Source organism: Hydra vulgaris, chromosome 02 (genome assembly GCF_038396675.1).
Source record: "Hydra vulgaris chromosome 02, alternate assembly HydraT2T_AEP".
In the NCBI taxonomy this organism is placed as follows: domain Eukaryota; kingdom Metazoa; phylum Cnidaria; class Hydrozoa; order Anthoathecata; family Hydridae; genus Hydra; species Hydra vulgaris.
In genome coordinates, this window is record NC_088921.1 from 8,146,747 (window position 1) to 8,164,224 (window position 17,478).

At 27.8% G+C, this 17,478-nt stretch overlaps 1 protein-coding gene across 2 annotated transcripts in view; it reads left to right on the forward strand.

The window, feature by feature from the left end:
• LOC136076707 (NACHT, LRR and PYD domains-containing protein 3-like) overlaps nt 1-17,478 on the forward strand; it is a 50,980-nt gene that overhangs the window by 15,731 nt on the left and 17,771 nt on the right. Inside the window, exons 3-4 of one of the 2 annotated variants that reach the window (XM_065790071.1) lie at nt 2,002-2,049; nt 13,617-14,966. In XM_065790071.1, coding sequence (XP_065646143.1) covers nt 2,002-2,049; nt 13,617-14,966 — 1,398 coding nt within the window. The remainder of the gene's footprint in view (nt 1-2,001; nt 2,050-13,616; nt 14,967-17,478) is intronic. The other variant, XM_065790072.1, reaches the window with a different exon arrangement.

The following is a 17,478-nucleotide window of genomic DNA, read 5'->3' on the forward strand; positions in this document are numbered from 1 at the left end:
ACGTTTCAAGAGGCCAGCCATCCATCGGGATTATCCCAGGAATCTTCGAAACTGTTTGATCGAGTATAACAGTAAACATTTATTTTGATTTCTATTTGCGGAAGAGACATTTAGAGTTATTAATTGCATATGCTATGTAAGAGTTTAATAAAGGCTTGCCTCTTAATCAATTGAGTAGAATATTTTTGTATAAGTATCTAGAATCATTAATGTTTTTCACAGCTTGAATTTCAAAGCTGAAAGTAGAAAACTGTTTGTCTTTCAAGAATAGTTTGTATGTATTTTTTTTGGTTTTGCTTTGTTTAGAGTTGCAAACACATTATATGTTGAAGAAATTTATATGTTATAATAGAGAACAAGATTTTTTTAAAGAAATTTTTTGTAAAATTTTTATTCTAAGCAATAAAATTAAAAACTTTAAACTGATTTTTCTTTCTCGGACGATGATGAAAGATTTCAAAACCAACTTTAGTGTTATTCTACACATGTGTACTCTCAAACCTCCAAAGGGTTTTCTCGGGACAAGAGGTTCGAATTAAAAGTCATTTCGTGACACTGTGACATCGTAGAAATAGATTTATTCACACTATTTATTAAAGCTGACAAAACTGTTAAGTCAAATTAAGTTAATTATCCATTCGCATCCTCCAAAGTTTTGACAAGATTGTGGTTGATTTGACCATACAAGCAGATCTAAGCGTATGTTTTCAAAACCAAAGAGATATTTTGAAAATATGTTTGAAAACCTTATGATTAATTATAAAGTTATTCACATTTTCTACTATTTTAACTTTTTATCTTCAAATAAGCAAGTTCAAATCATTTAACATTTCTTCTCTTCAAATATTTTAATTGGAACTGAGGCAAGTTAGTACTTTTTTTAATTTACTTAATTTAAAAATGTTGAACAGTGATAATTATTTTTTCTTAAAATATGTGAATATTTTATTTTTCGTTACAAATATGAAAATTTTCAATTTTTTATTTGTTTACTTGATATAATTTTGTGTTTGTTTCAGCAGAAGTAAAATAAAAAATAAATCTAATGGAGGCAAATAAAAATGTAAAACAAATCAAAGAAATAGACTCACACAATTAATTAAAGCCTACAAAACTGTTAAGTCAAATTAAGTTAATTATCCATTCGCATCCTCCAAAGTTATGCCAAAATTGTGGTTTATTTGACCATACAAGCAGATCTCATGAGCGTATGTTTTCAAAACCAAAGAGATATTTTGATGATATGTTTGAAAACCTTATTTATGATTAATTATAAAGTTATTAACATTTTTTAATATTTTAACTTTTTATCTTCAAATATATGTTGCAAGTTCGAATCATTAGAACTCTTTCCTTATAATTTTATTATACTAACATTATTTTAAATCCAAATTTGACAGAATACTTGTTTTTAAATACTAAACTTCTTATCAATAGAACAGTAGAAACCAGACCCTGAAGTTATTTAAATTTTTGATATATCTTTTCATTATTTTTGAACCCAGTCCACAAATTTAGTTTAATGTTAAAAATTTAAATTTTCCTATAAAAAGCAAAAAAATATCTTTCTAAAAACTCCTCAATGAATTTTCTAGGATATCTTGATCATTAGTTATGATCCTATTTCCAAAACTTTTCCTTCTAGGCTCACTGTGCATCTCTAACCTTTACTTAATCAAGTGCCTTAAGACAACAAATTCCGACATAAAAATAGGGGATTTTAGTTTGTTTCTCCTGAATTTATTTTCAGTTTTGTTTGTTTTTAAAGTACAATAGAAAGGATGAAATTATATATTTTGTTTGTTTTTAAAGTACAATAGAAATGATTTTATTTTTTTCAGTGATTATTTGTTGTTATTGTGACTTTCATGACATTAAAATATTTAAATTTTATTTTAATATTTAATTAGGTTGCGGTAAAGAATACTATAAATCAATGTCATTATTTTTTTCATGTTCTTTTAAATAAATATACACCAATTTTTTTTATATATCATTTAGAAACTTCAAATTCACCAGTAAGCTCTACAAAATTTTCTGTTAAGAAAGGTAATTCTACGTTTTATTTAACATTAACAACCAGGATTAAGTATCTTTTGTTTGCCTTAAAATTATGTTAGAAATGGTGATGGATGTTTCAGATGATTTAGAGACAGATATTTCAGTTATTATTGTTGATATGACTTGATTACATTGTAAAAGAATACTGTAAATTAAATTTAGTATCATGTTAGCAAAGATTGCTTTAATAATGTTACCATCATTAGTTTTATTTACTTTGTCAGTTGCTCATGTAAGTGATCATTGGTTTTCAATGGTCATTATCTTTGGTGACTTCAAAATTTCTAAAATCTCTCTTAAGAATTACTTGATTGAATAAAACAAATTTGTTATATTCATTTATCAAGTGATACCTTATTTTGATTTTACTTATAAACATGATATTTAAAACAAATCAAAAAAATTAGTTGTTTTTATCTTGTTTAAAAGTAAAAAAATATGACCAAGACCTCACTGTGTCATTGGTAGTATCATGCTCAATTTGTCTATGCAGAGGCTTTGTTTGAGTTTCCTTAGTTTGTATTTTGAAGCTATAGCTTTTAGAGAGAATTGTATTTACAATAAAAATATATTTTGTTTTATTAAACATAATTTTTAAAATGGCTTTAATTATAAAAATTTCTTCTATTTGTTTTCCCCTTAATAATATCTGTTTTCAGCCTAAAAATATGTTTTTTAATTTAAGTGAAAAGATAAATTTGTAACAAAAATTTGTTATAACATTAAATTGATTATAGTCTATATTCTATCATTAATGTATGTTAAAATTAACTTTATTCAACAGAAAAAAGATAAAGTCCTTATATATATATATATATATATATATATATATATATATATATATATATATATATATATATATATATATATATATATATATATATACAAATATATATATATACAAATATATATACATATATATATACAAATGTATATATATATATATATATATATATATATATATATATATATATATATATATATATATATATATATATATATATATATATATATATATATTTATGTGCTTTTTTTTTAATTATTTTCGCTTCCAACAAGGCTGCAAGCAACCATTATTAGTGTTGGAAGTTACTGGAAGTGAAAGGATGAAAATTGTAGAGCAAGATAACGATTGACAGACAACTTAAAGGATAGCCAATTATATATATCAGGAAAGCAAGATGAAGGAAGCAAATTCCAAACACCTGATGTTCGAGGGAAAAAACTGGACAATTAAGAGTTTTTGAAGCACTTAAGAACAGTCACAGAAAAAGGATGAGACTTAATTGAATGATGAATAACACGATAATGAATTTGGCACAAGAGATATGAATTTGGCACAAGAGATGCTAGCTCTTTAGAGCAGTGCCCATTATAGTATTTGTAGAAAAGAGAAAGAGAAGCAACATTACAACAATGTGATAATGGTTGGAGGTTGGCTGAAAGAGTAGGCCCAACTATGTTTACAATGCGTTTTTGCACCTTGTCTAAAAGAGAAAGGGCATCACTAGAATATCCGCCCCAGATATGGCAACAGTATTTTATACAAAGACGGATTTGAGATTTATAGAGATTGAAAATAGAATTCGAAGTAAGAAAGTGTCAAGCTCGATAAAGAGATGCAACCTTAGCAGATGCTAATTTTGCAACACATTTGACCTAAATTATTGTCATAACGATTGGCTGAAAAGAGTTTTATATGAGCCACTTATTAGCAGCCACTGTGAGCCCCATGCTTTAGCGAAGTGAGATCTTTTTCAAGCTCAAATGCCCCCTCCAAGCAATCAGAGAGTGTTGGCTTCTTATCATGACAAGAATAAATGGTAGTATCATCAGCAAATAATGCCACCTTAGACGTGAAAATATCTGGATGATTGTTAATTTGAATTTAAAAGAGTATAGGGCCAAGGATAGAACCTTGAGCAACCCCTGAAGTTACAGAATAAGAAGAAGAGTGCTGTCCATCGAGGACAACTTTTATACTACGATTGGAAAGGAAGGATTCAATAATGTTAAAGATATTACAACAATAAGAATCTTTTTTGTGCCTCTCTGAAATTGCTTGATTATATAGATTATATAGATAGTTTTTTGGAATTATTTGGCAAATATTACTATTGCAACTATAACGTGAAGGTTGTTATTTGCATTTTATTTTTTAAGTAGACTTTTTGATGATCCCTTTCATTGAAAGGGATCATCAAAAAGTCTTCCATGTGAGTCCCTATTTTTATAAATTAGGTGAATTTACAAGAATAAAATATAAGTGTTGTATGCTTCAACGTAAAAAACAGTGTAAATGGTGATTGGTTACTCTTTTGCCTACCCGAGTAACATCTGACAACCTGGTATAATGTGTCAGCTCCACCTTTAATCACAGGCACAGTAAAATCCAGTCAACTTTAAATTGAGATTTCTTTAAAACCATTTATGCTTTTTAGTCCTTGTAATGTCTTCGCAAATGGCGGGTGCATTTTTATAACGGTAAAAGAGAAAAGTGGAGATAAATATAAAGAAAAAACAAAACTATTTACAAAAATAATTATCATCTATTTTATAAGCACAAATAATTCATCAACGATCATCTAAATTAACTTGAAGCAAAAAATCATTCAAATTTAAGGAAAAAAATAAAAATGAACACTTCATAAACTTAAATATAAAAAATAAATAAATAAAACAAAAGAACAAAATAAAGTGAAATAAGCAAATAAAAAGAATTAAGAAGAATTAAAAAGAAAGAAGAAAGAGCATTGGTAGAGAAGTTTTTTTTTTTATAATTTTTATTTTTTCTTTACGATATAATTTAATGTTTATATATCAGCTTTCTGACAAGAGATGTCTTAAACTCATGATTGGACATCCTACTAAACAAATTCAACAAAAAATTATTACTTAAAATACTATCAATAAGTCTTGGGAGCCTTTATTTGAAGATGCCTATATAGACCCACATTACATTTTATGTAGTCCCACAATGTGGGACTACATAAAATATTGGTAGTTCTGGAAAAAAATAGTGCTGCTTATGAAAAATCTGACATACATTCTATATGTACGCACCTTTTTTATAGCATATATACAAGGTTTTATTTTAAAAAGTAGTCTTAAGTAATTTTTATTGGAAAAGAAAGTGCATACATACACAGCACAACAATAAAAATTAAAAACTCGGTCATTTTTTTGATCACTACACTTTTATGGTAACATTCGTGCTATTTTGGGCACTTCTTAGATCTTTTTGGGTATTTCTTTGGTACTTATTAACCGTTATCTTTTAGTTACCTTTAGTGTTAATCACTTTTTTCTATCATTGTTCTTATTTCTTTATATTGTTATGAAAATAATTTTCGTTTTTTCACGCCAACGGTTACCCAAGTTTTAAGTTTTCAAATTTAGTCTTTTATGTAGCTTTTTTTTTTTTATATCTCTATTTCGCAACACATGCCATTAAATATAACTGATAATTAAAGACCAATCTAATATGATCTTTGTATTTCATTGTTCCATGCCATATGTAACCATATTGATGCACACTCTTATAATCTTCTTTTAAATGACTAGTCTGGTTTGTATTGTCATAGTTGTTTATCTAAGGTGGCCTTTAGCTCGATTCCCAACTTGGAGCTTAAGTCAACATTGTTATACAGGTATATATCTACTAGTTCATTAAACTCTTTGAGACTCCAAGTAATTATAAAAATATCTTAAAAGATCTAAATAAATTTCTCAGTTCTGTTAATTGCAAATACTATGACGTTATTGATCTCAATAAAACTATGCTTCCCATTTCAGAACTATATATTCATCTTAACATCGCTTCTCTACCATTCCACATTGACGAACTCTGTAGTCTTATCAGCTCTCTTAATAATTTTCCCATGGCAATAGATATTACAGAATCTAATATATAAACAATACAAGTATAACTGATATATACATAAACGGGTTTAATATTGAGGATTGTCCTACTGAGGCTAATAAAGGTGGAGCACTTTTATACTTAAGCTCAAATTTAAACTATGTAGTTCGCAATGATCTTATGATTTACTCTTCTAAATATTTAGAGTCTATTTTTGTTGAAATTGCAAAACCTTGTGAATCAAATATAATAATTGGCTGCATTTATTGTCATCATTAAATGAATCAACATGAATTTACTTCTTCCTACTTAACTCTTCTACTTAAAAAGTAAAGTAATGAAAAAAAAGGAGATCTTTCTAATAGGTGATTTTAATATGGATCTATTAAGTCACAATGATTCTAACCTTGTTTCTACATATCTTGATTCTTTAACATCTTACTCACTAAGTCCTTCTGTAATTTTACCATCACACATTACAGCTACATCAATAACAGTCATATAACATATATGATAACATATTCACGAACTTTCATTTAACTGATCAATTCTCAAGTAACCTTACAATTTCGATTTTAGACTACATAGCACAATTTATTTGCATTCATGACAAACCCAACCACCCCAAAAAAGTAAAAACTTTCAGACGATGCTTCAAAAAATTAAATAAAAGTATATTTATTAAAGAAATTTCTGATATCAACTGGGAACTCTCCATTAAAAAAGTTGATGTTAATAAATCCATGAATTTCATTTTAAAAACATTTGATGAAATCTAAGACCAACATGCTCCTTACAAAATACTAACCAACCAACAAATTAAACTGAAATCAAAACCTTGGATAACGTATATAATACTTAAATCTATCTCAGTTAAAAACAAACTTTATAAAAAGTTTATAAAATCAAAAAATATTTAGAAGAAAAATAAATTATTTGCAAAATTTAAATTTTATGGAACCAAAATTTCCAATTTATTAAAAGTTAGCAAAAAAACATTCTTTTTTAAATATTTTAATAATAATCTGAACAGTATTAAAAACACCTGGAAGGGAATAAAAGTAATCATTAATATTAGACCTTCTACACACAATGCATTTTTTAAACTTAAATTGAATGAAAATCTTATCTCTGATCACACTGCCGTATCTAATATATTTAATAATTTTTTTTTAGCACTATACATCACTAACTGTTTAGCAAAGCCATACCCCCTAAACAGGTATTTAGTGACTTTCTTAATATTCCAAATGCTAAATCGTTTTTTATTAATCCTGTAACTGGAAATGAAATATCAGGTCTCATTACAAACATGCTCAAAACTGAAAAAAGTATTGGTCCTAATAGCGTACCTACATTTCTCCTTAAACTAGTCCTACACGCTATTTCAAAACCTCTCTGTATAATAAATAACTTGTTATAAATAACTCATTTATTTTCTAATTTTCTAAGTAGATGCTTTCTAATTTAGTTAAACTCTTTGAGAAGGCCATGGTTAATAGGCTTTATGCTTTTCTTGAAAAATTTAAATGCATTTACATCCATCAGTATGGATTTCGAGCCAATCACTTCACAACTCATGCCCTCATTGAAATGACTGAATTGATTAGAAAAGCAATCGTTGATCAATATTTTGCATGTGGTGTATTTGTCAATTTACAGAAAGCATCTACAGTAAATCATTCAATTTTGTTGAAAAAATTAGAATATTATGGGATCAGAGGTGTACCCCTTGAATGGTTTGCTACATATTTAAACAAAAGAACTAATTTGTTTCTATCAATGATTCAAAATCTACCCTTGTAAAATGTTCCAATACTGTTCCTGGGGGTTTAGTATTGGGACCACTGCTTTTCCTTCTTTATATAAATGATCTTCATACATCCATTAAGTTTGTTGCTGTTTACCACTTTGCTGTTGATACTAATCTAATGCTAATTAATTAAATAAAAAATTAACAAACGCATAAACCATGTTCTTGCCAATCTAGTTCAGTGGCTTCACTCCAACAAACTTTTTGTCAACTCTAATAAAACTAAACTCATTATCTTTATTTCAAATGAAACAAAAAATCTATAGATTGAACTTTAGGTTTAGTAAAAAAATTGAACCTGTTGAACTCAATTAAATATCTAGGTAAAAAATTGATTCAAATCTTTCCTTTTTATCCCACTGTAAAGACTTAGCAATGAAACAAAGTAAATCTAATGACATGTTGGCCAAAATTTGCTATTATGTTAATCTTGAGATATTCTCAAACATATACCATGCTATTTTTGGCTCGCATCTAAGATATGCATGCCAAGTATGGGGGTAGTCCCATCAACAAGCTCTTATTAGGTTATGCCACCTCCAAAACAAGGCTTTAAAGATTATTTATTTCCAAATATTATTTTAAATCCTAATGTGCTCTACCTAACTTCTAAAGTATTAAAACTATGAGACTGTACTCAACTTTTAAGCTGTCACTTATTTGTCTGGAGCCACCAACACAATAACCTACCTTTAACTTTCATCAATTTCTATTCCAAAAGTGCCAACACTCGTTATCACCTTTGTTCCGATAGTTATTTAAACCTGTCTGTCTCTAAACACCGCTCTTTTAATTACAGGCATAAATCTATAAAATATCAAAGCATTAAAACTTGGAACAACCTTTCTTTTGAACTAAAAGCTCTCATTTCATTCTCAACCTTTAAAACTAGTTTATTCAACTTTTTTGTTTTTAAATATAGTTAATGTTTTTTATTTCTATTATCTATAATTATTATTTTTGTTACTATCATTATTGTTGTTGTTATATTAATAATATTATTACAGTATAATTTTTTATAATTACTACTATTATTTATGTCTAAATTACTTTTTTTGTTGTTATTATTTATACTTTTAAAAAAAGCAAAATAAAGGCAAACTTAAAAATAAAAAACATACACTACTACATACAATATTAAAGTCTATATTACGATAAATGATAAAGTAAACTACATTAATACAAGTAATAAAAAAAGAAGTAATGGGAACATTATTCTTAAAAAAAGTCGGAATCAGAATAAAAATATAAAGGAGTAAAGCTCAGAAAAATGAAAAAAAAGAGAGATCGAACATTTTTTATATACACAAATACATGACATAAACAATGTCCAAATTAATTAAAATAGTTTGTTTTCTTTTTTCATAAAATTTTGAGACGATAACAAAACAATAACAAAAAGGTGTCCATCAACAAATCACGTCAAAAGCCGCTAGTTAAAAACAATTGCTATTATATAAATTTGACAGAGAAAAATGCAAAAAAATAAATACAACATTTTGTGTATATCATGACATAAACAATGTACAAAATTAATTAGAATAATTTGTTTTCTTTTTTCATAAAATATGGTGGTAGATGTTACTTCTTTTTTATTATTTATTTTTTTTTATTATTTATTTTTATTTAAATTCTTTATTCTTGTTTATATACTTATCTTTTAAACTTTTATTACCAAAATGTTTTTTGATTTATTTTTCTTCATAAAATCTTTTTTTTTTTTTTACTTTTCACCATTAAACATAAACTTCCTCCCTTTGCGATTTTATTTTAATTTTGTTAACATTAAATGTGTTTACATCAATTAGAGTATCAACTTTTAAGGGGCTATATGGGCTGTTTGGCAAGAGATCAAATTTTTTAGGCTATTTGTCAACAAAAGTTTATCAACACAATTATAGATAAGGAAGTAAAGTTTAATTAAAAAAAATAAAAGAAATAAAAAGCATTTGTAGTTTTTACAGAAATCTCAATTTAAAGTTGATTGGATTTTTCCTTTTGCAACCAATATATTTGTTGTAATCCAGAATAATATATGATTTTTCATTTTGGTCAGTAAGAATTTTACTATAAAATGCTGATAGCAATATGACTTTTCTTAGGTACATAAGAAATTATTGAAATTTTGAAAACCAAAAATGGAGGCACTGAACACAGGCTAGGGTTAGAGAAAAAATAGAAATCAAGGAGTAAAGGTAAGTAATTATAGTTTTCTGGAAGAAGAGTCACACAGTTAACTATCTGAGTGAGAGATTGAGAAATGAAGAAGTTACGGGGTGTTGTGCCAGCAAGGTTGTTAGTGGTGTTAGAGTCATGCCATTTAGTTTGATGAGCATTAAAGTAAACAATAACAACAATATTGGCAGAGGGATAAAGATAAAAGACAATTCTATAAGAAACTACATCTAAAAGCTATAATCATAAAAAAGTCTTAAAAAGTTGGAGAGCGTTAAAGAACCAAGAAAAAGGTGTTAGAGTGAAGAGGTGTTAAGTGGAAGCAAATAAAAGAATGATCGGAGGTTTCAAACCTAATACTTATTGAATTGTTGAATTGATAGGTAAGTATATTCCCGACTCAAGCATGCAATGATTGGAGTCTTTGCAAATCAAAGGATTGTATCCATTAATGCAACATGACTCATTCATAGATAGAGCAAGAGCATTGAGCACTTTGTCAGTCCTGCTAATTAACCCAAAGTTATGACTTAGCTTTCCTTATGTGGCCTAGTTAATGCACACCAAAAGCATTAACAGAGGCACTATCCATACACAACATGGCACTGTTAATATTCTGATATTTTACAGCTGTAGATGGAATCAGCCTCTCTGAGAGCTATCACAGAGTTTGGGAAACTTTATTAACAGCCAGCCTCAGAGCCATTAAGCTGAGTTTTAGAGCTGTATCTTCATTAAGAGTTAACAGGAAGAGTCACAATCAAAGAGGGGAAACATTGTAACACATGTTTACATCCAAGCCAACCTAATAGATAAAGAAGGGCTTCAAGGCTCACCAATAGAATCATTCTATTTATCTTTATAGTCTTTGCCTAGGAGGCCTTCTACAAGACAATAACTGGATGCAGTTAAGTAGCTGGATCTGCATATAATACGTATTTTTATTGAGACCATTTCTAGCCTTTACTCAACCAAGAACCCCAAGGCAGAGAAATTTTAGCTGTTAATGCAGTTAAAACCTGCCCAAAATGAGTATTTTTATCGAGACACTATCTCTAGTTTTTACTCCAAGACAGGGGAATGTTTAAGTTGGAGTATATTTCTCTTAACCTTTGCTTTAATAAATAAACCCTAAAAGACAGCAGGACATGGGACAGGTAGTACTTGGTTACATGGTACCAGTAGCAGGGTGATTATGATGATCCTGTTCCTGCAATTGTTATTCTTATTTAAAATATAATTCAGTTTAATATAAGTCAATTAAATACAAAATTTTTAGTAAACAACAAATTGTAAAATATTTCAAGTCCACTAAAAATGAATTTATAAAAAATAAATTACTCCCTCCGTCCGGAAATATGGTACATTTCAATACATTTCAACTTTTCCAGGATTTCAAGGACCACTGGCCACCTTTTCCAACCATTATCACAATGTTGTAATGTTGTTTCTCTTTCTCTTCTAATATGGTATACATTTCAACAAAAATTGTAGATTATCGTGAGTATAAAAGTAAATTGCAACTGTCATTACATTGTTACAGTAAATATTCATGACATTATAACCTGAAATAATTGACGTAAGCAATATCATTCTTAATTAAAAACTAAACGCTCAAACATCAGTGTTTCTTGAGACAAATAAAATTAATACCGCTGCAATTCATCACTTAGAAGCAAATACTCTCGATAACGTTTTTATAACATTGAAAGCATATATGGAGTTAATTATGTTAGCAGGTGGGGGAAATTGCTATAAAATACTTCATTTAAGTAAAGAAAAACTTCGTCATGAAGGTGGACTACTAGAAAAATATGTATGCTCCAAAGAAGCGTACAATAAAGCCAAATCAAATTTCGAGTGAAAAAAATCATTCTTATTTAATTAAAATGTTTCAAATAAAGTTAATATAATATACTTGTCATGTACATTTTTTGATTTATTTTATTTTTTCGCAAATGTATACCATATTTCCGGACAACAAAAATCGCTAAAATATATACCATATTTCCGGACGGAGGGAGTATTTTATGTTTTAAACCTCAAAGTATTTTTCAGATCCTACTAATTTAGTTTTTGTGGTTGGTTCAATTTTAAATTGTGTCAATGACATAAAACCTGTTCAGACCACTCTCTCCTTATAATGTATAGTGGTTAGGGAGTTGTCTATAAATTACACAACACTCTGGGGTAAGGAGATGTGATGAGGGGGGAAGAGGTTAGTTGTTGTTTTTTTTATTCACTCAACTGGGACTTGTTACTATGGAGTTACAATGTTGTGACAAGGGAAGTGGTGTCAAAAGTTGAAAATTGCATTGTGTATATTATGGTTGACCCATAAATTACCAATTTGTATTGATTGTGACTAAGTTATATTTACCACTAATAATATGCAGTGGTTAATATAAATTTGTTATAACTGTTTTACCTTATTATGAACGTTTATCACCTTTAAATTAAAAACTACAAAAAGTCTTGTTCTTGAACATGTAACATAGGGTTTGCCCTATGATGCGTATGTTGATCTAGCGACATGAATTTATCCTTACTGGAAAAAAGTTTAAATCTTGAAAAATTCTTGAAATTGACCTTTGAATTGAATCTTGAAAAATTCTTGATCAAATATATTGAATAAATTGATCAAATATATTTACAAATAAATAAATATAATATATTTAATAATAAATATTTATTTTTTAATATATTTGATGTTTATTCTTAAGCTTGAAAATGTCCGCACAAGATTTTTTTACAGAGAATTCAGAAGTTTTAGTGAAAGTTTTCTTTGCAAAAAATAAGGCAATTTTTTCTAATTATTGACAGACAATTGGACCGTTGCGGTAGTTTTGACTTGAAATAATTACAATTAAACTTTAGTCAAGTTAAAAAACACCAACTTAAAATAAGATAAAATGTAGAAAAATATTTTAATATAAAGAAATATAAAGGTAAGGATAATAACATTCTACAAAAACTGTCCTGGGTTAGCTTGACAGTGACTGTTCACAAGTTATTTTAGTTCTGTAAATTCGAACAAAAATTAGACATCACATTTCTTGTGCATAAATCCTAAAAAAATTAAGTAAAACAGTAATTATAAAACTTGGTAATTGCTAAACTCTAACCAAATTAAATGTAATAAAATGCACTCAAAATGATATATGGTTTAGTATTACCAAATCTCCAGTTTTTCAGACATGTAATGAAATATTTAAAATTTGTTTTCTATTTAAAAAAGTCTGTTTTTTTAATAGAAAACAAATTTTTCGAAACTTTTTTTTTTTAATTTTTGTTTAGACTTGGCTGTCTAGGGTATTATAAATATAAAAGAACAACTTTTTGGCAGATTTATCTGGTGCATATATTTTCAATAAAAAATATGTATAAAATATTTTAAAACTTTTTCTTTAATTATTTAATTAAAATTTTGAAAGGTCTTCATATTTACTTGTAATCCTTTATATTTGATAATATAATATATATGATAATGATATAATATATATGATGATTATGATGACAATGATGATGATGATGATGATGATGATGATGATAATGATGATGATGATGATGATGATGATGATGATGATGATGATGATGATGATGATGATGATGATGATGATGATGATGATGATGATGATGATGATGATGATGATGATGATGATGATGATGATGATGATGATGATGATGATGAGTTATTGTATTTAGATATATCAGAGATATGCACAGCGCTTAAAAGATTCTATCTTACAAACTATGGAAAAATATGTGAAGTTCAACCACCATTAAAATTACCTGCAAATGTTGATTTAATGCATAAATTTGTTGATCTATGTATCGTTGATGCAGTTAATACTCAAACAGATGCTGTATTTAGTGTTGAACGAAAAGAATTTCTTGAAAAGCAATTGCGTTATACACCAATTCCATATAGTGAAATATTTATGAAAGAAAAATCTGTAACTTTAATATCTGGAATAGCTGGTATTGGGAAAACATGGTTACTTAGAAAATGTTTGCTTGATTGGTCAAATGGCCTAATTTGGGAAAATGTTAAACTTGTGTTTTATTTGGAATGCAGGAGGCTTAATCTATGTCAAAATATTTCAAATATAAATGAATTAGTAAATTTTTTCTACAAAGAAATTATAAATGATTTTGATATTAGTATTCATCCTGTACTGTTTATAATTGATGGGTTAGATGAGTTTAAATATTTAAATGAGTTAATAAATCCTAGTTTGACTTGTTACTATCCAATTCTTAATGCTTTAACAGAAATTCAAAAATATAAATATGTAGTTGCTGGTAGAGTTTATGCAATTGATAAGTACCAAAGTATATCTACAGAGCATTGTGATAAGATAAACATTCAAATTATGGGATTTAATGAAAGCGGAATAAATAATTATATAGAAAATAATGTTTTAAAGGAAAAAAAAGATGTTGTGAAAGCAACTTTAAAGGAATCTGCAATTGCAAAGTCCATGTCATCTGTTCCATTTTATTTATCTTCAATGTGTAAAATTATTAGTAATTCAAAAAACTTAAACAAAAATTCTTTTTTAACAATGACAGATTTGTACGCAAATATTTTTTTATACTTTTTGCAAAAACACATCATCAAAAACAATGAATTGATTTATCAATTGATGGAAAACAATTCCAATAAAAAATATATTTTAAACATTTGTAAAATTGCTTATCAATTGTTTATTGAAAATAAAGTAATTTTTTCCAAAGAAGATATTCAAACCTTTATCATCGACTTTGATAAAAATGAAGACAATTTTTTTGGATTTATTGAAAGGATTGAAACAAATCTAGGTTATCTTTATCAATTTGCACATTTGACAATAATGGAGTTTTGTGCATCTGTATATGCATATAATTGTTTAAGTAGTGAAGAGATTATAGCCAATAAAAAGCTGAAGAGTTGTTTATCAATGATTTGTGGTTTAACCAATAAAAATCAAAATAGTTTATTAAAGTTTCTTGTTAACCTGAATCCATTAAAAAAATCTTGTGAAGAATCTTCATTTTTGTGTATTATTTTTGGTAAGTCCTTATTACTTTGTTGCATTATTATAAGTCATTTTAGATAAAGTTTATCTATTTATCAAAAGTGTAAGTTTATTAAAATCAAAAGTTTCTAAACATTAAGTTTTTTTTAAAGGTGTTTTTTCTTTACTTCACCAAATGATAGACTCTATTCTTTTGTAATTAGTATGTTTAACAATATAAATAAACTCATCTGTGTCACACATCTTATACACTAGGAGATATAATTACCCGAATAATTTTTTTTTTTTTTTTAAAAGTAAACTTTGACAAGTAATTTCAGAAGAAAAATAAGTTGATATAAAAAATTTATGATTGTTATAAATGCAAATTTAATCAAGAATTCAATAACTTAGAAGAATTAAATAAATTAAAATAAATAACTTCAGGTGCTAAAAACTTAAGGATGCATTCAATCTATGCATTTTTTTTAACTTTAAATAAGTATCCAAACAATTTTTTTAGTATTAAACATTTCTTCAAGTAATTAAATTTTTTGACTTTTTAATATTGAGTTTGACTATCTTTAGCTTTTAAGACTTCTGCAAGTCGATTTTGCATGGATTCAACTAATTTCTTTGTCGTATCTGAACTGATTTGAGTCTAAGCTTCTAGGAGTATGATCATTAGCTCTTCCTTTTGCTTTAGAAATTGTCACTTTTTTGATCCAGAATGGTACATTGGTGTTTATTTGCTATAAAATCTAGGCTTTGAGCCAGCTATTTAAGTAGCTTAGTCTGCTTCTGAATAAAAAACACTTTTACTTTCTTTGATGTATGCTTAGTGTTGCTTCTTGTCTATGCAAATTCTAACATTTTGTACTTTTTAATCAGATTGCTGATGGTTCCTAATGTCGTTCCAGTTGCTTTTTTTTATCAACCTAGATGTTTTACCTTGTCATTCTTTTGATTTTTTTTATTGAATGCTTATTAAGTCTAGAACAAAAATAAATAAATGAATGAATAAAAAGTTTCCATAGTACAATAAAATTTTTTAATTTTTCTCCTAATTGGAATCAAAATTTTGCACTAGTTGAGAGCTATGCTTTGTGATCAGTACTTAGTTTTGCTTTCCTAAACTTCTTATGTAATTCGGCTTTAATAATGGCCTAATTGGACAAAGTTCAGAACAATTTGCAGGATTGTGTGTTCTAGGTATGAAATTGATACTATTATTAACATAGATTTTGAGTAATGACAAAACGCTAGGTCAAGCAAAAGATTGCATTACTGTCATGGGTGTTCCACATTGGCAATAATCGAAATTAATGCAATTCAGGCTTCATTAAAATCTTTTTCAGAAGATGAGGTTAAGCTACAAAGCTAGTATTTAATAAGTTTCACTTTTTATTGTGGAATAAGTGATAAAACTTTGTGTTTTATCACTTTTTTTTGGAAATTTTTTAGTTTTATGAAGTAAATATTAAAATTTAGCCTTTGCATTTTTCCTGGAAACTCCCATATAAAAATGATGTCTTGGAATCGTTTTGAAATTTAATTTCACATAAGTTTTATCATCCACGATTATACTTTTTTTTTCTACACAATAATTTGTATAATTTTTCTGCACGACTTTTTGCCACTAAATTTTCCTCAGCGTTGTGATCTGTGGCTTCATACATCTTGAAGGACTTGATTTTATGCTTTTTCTTGATAGTCCAGACCATTTGTCTGCTAGTTTTGCATTTAGGAGCCAAATCTTCATCTATTAGGCCCCTTCTTCATCTATTAGGCTGACACAGATGTATTTTTAATACATTGTTTCCAGTTTAGGATGTTGAATGCTGGATCTTCTTGACTCAATGCATGGGTTTTGCTTGTGTCTCTGTTTTTATGACTAGGCAACTCATTCTATTATCTCCTAATGAGGGTACAGCTCTAAAACTCAGTTTTATGGTTCTGAGGCTGGCTGGTAGTCAGGTTTCCCAAACTCTGTGGTAGCTCTCAGAGAGGCTGATTCCATCAGCAGCTGAAAAATATCAAAGTATTAACAGTGCCATGTTGCGAATGGATGGTGTCCCTGTTTTTACTTTTGGTGTGCATTACAGAGGCCACATTTGGAGCCCTTTGTTATGCTTAGGGTTTATTAGTAGTAATGAGGCAATTGCTTGGGCTATTAAACAGTGTTCTGAGTACTATCTATGCCTTGAGTCAAGTTCTTCAATCTAATTTAAAAATGAATAAAGTCACAAAAACTATAAAACACAAAAAACCATTATCATCACCAAGTTCTCTTAACCTATCATTCACTAATATTCGTGGTCTTTGAAGTAACTTTTCTTCTGTTGAGTCTTGTCTCTTGCAAAGTTCACCAGACATACTTGCTCGTTGTGAGACTAATTTGAGTTCGGCTGTCTCATCTTGTGATCTTAGAGTTGATGGTTATCTTCCTTTAATTTGTAAAGACTCCAATAGTCACATGCTTGGCCTGGGCATTTACATTTGTAAGAATTCACCCATTTGTCGTGAAACTAGGTTTGAATCCACAGACTATTCTTTCATGTGCTTTC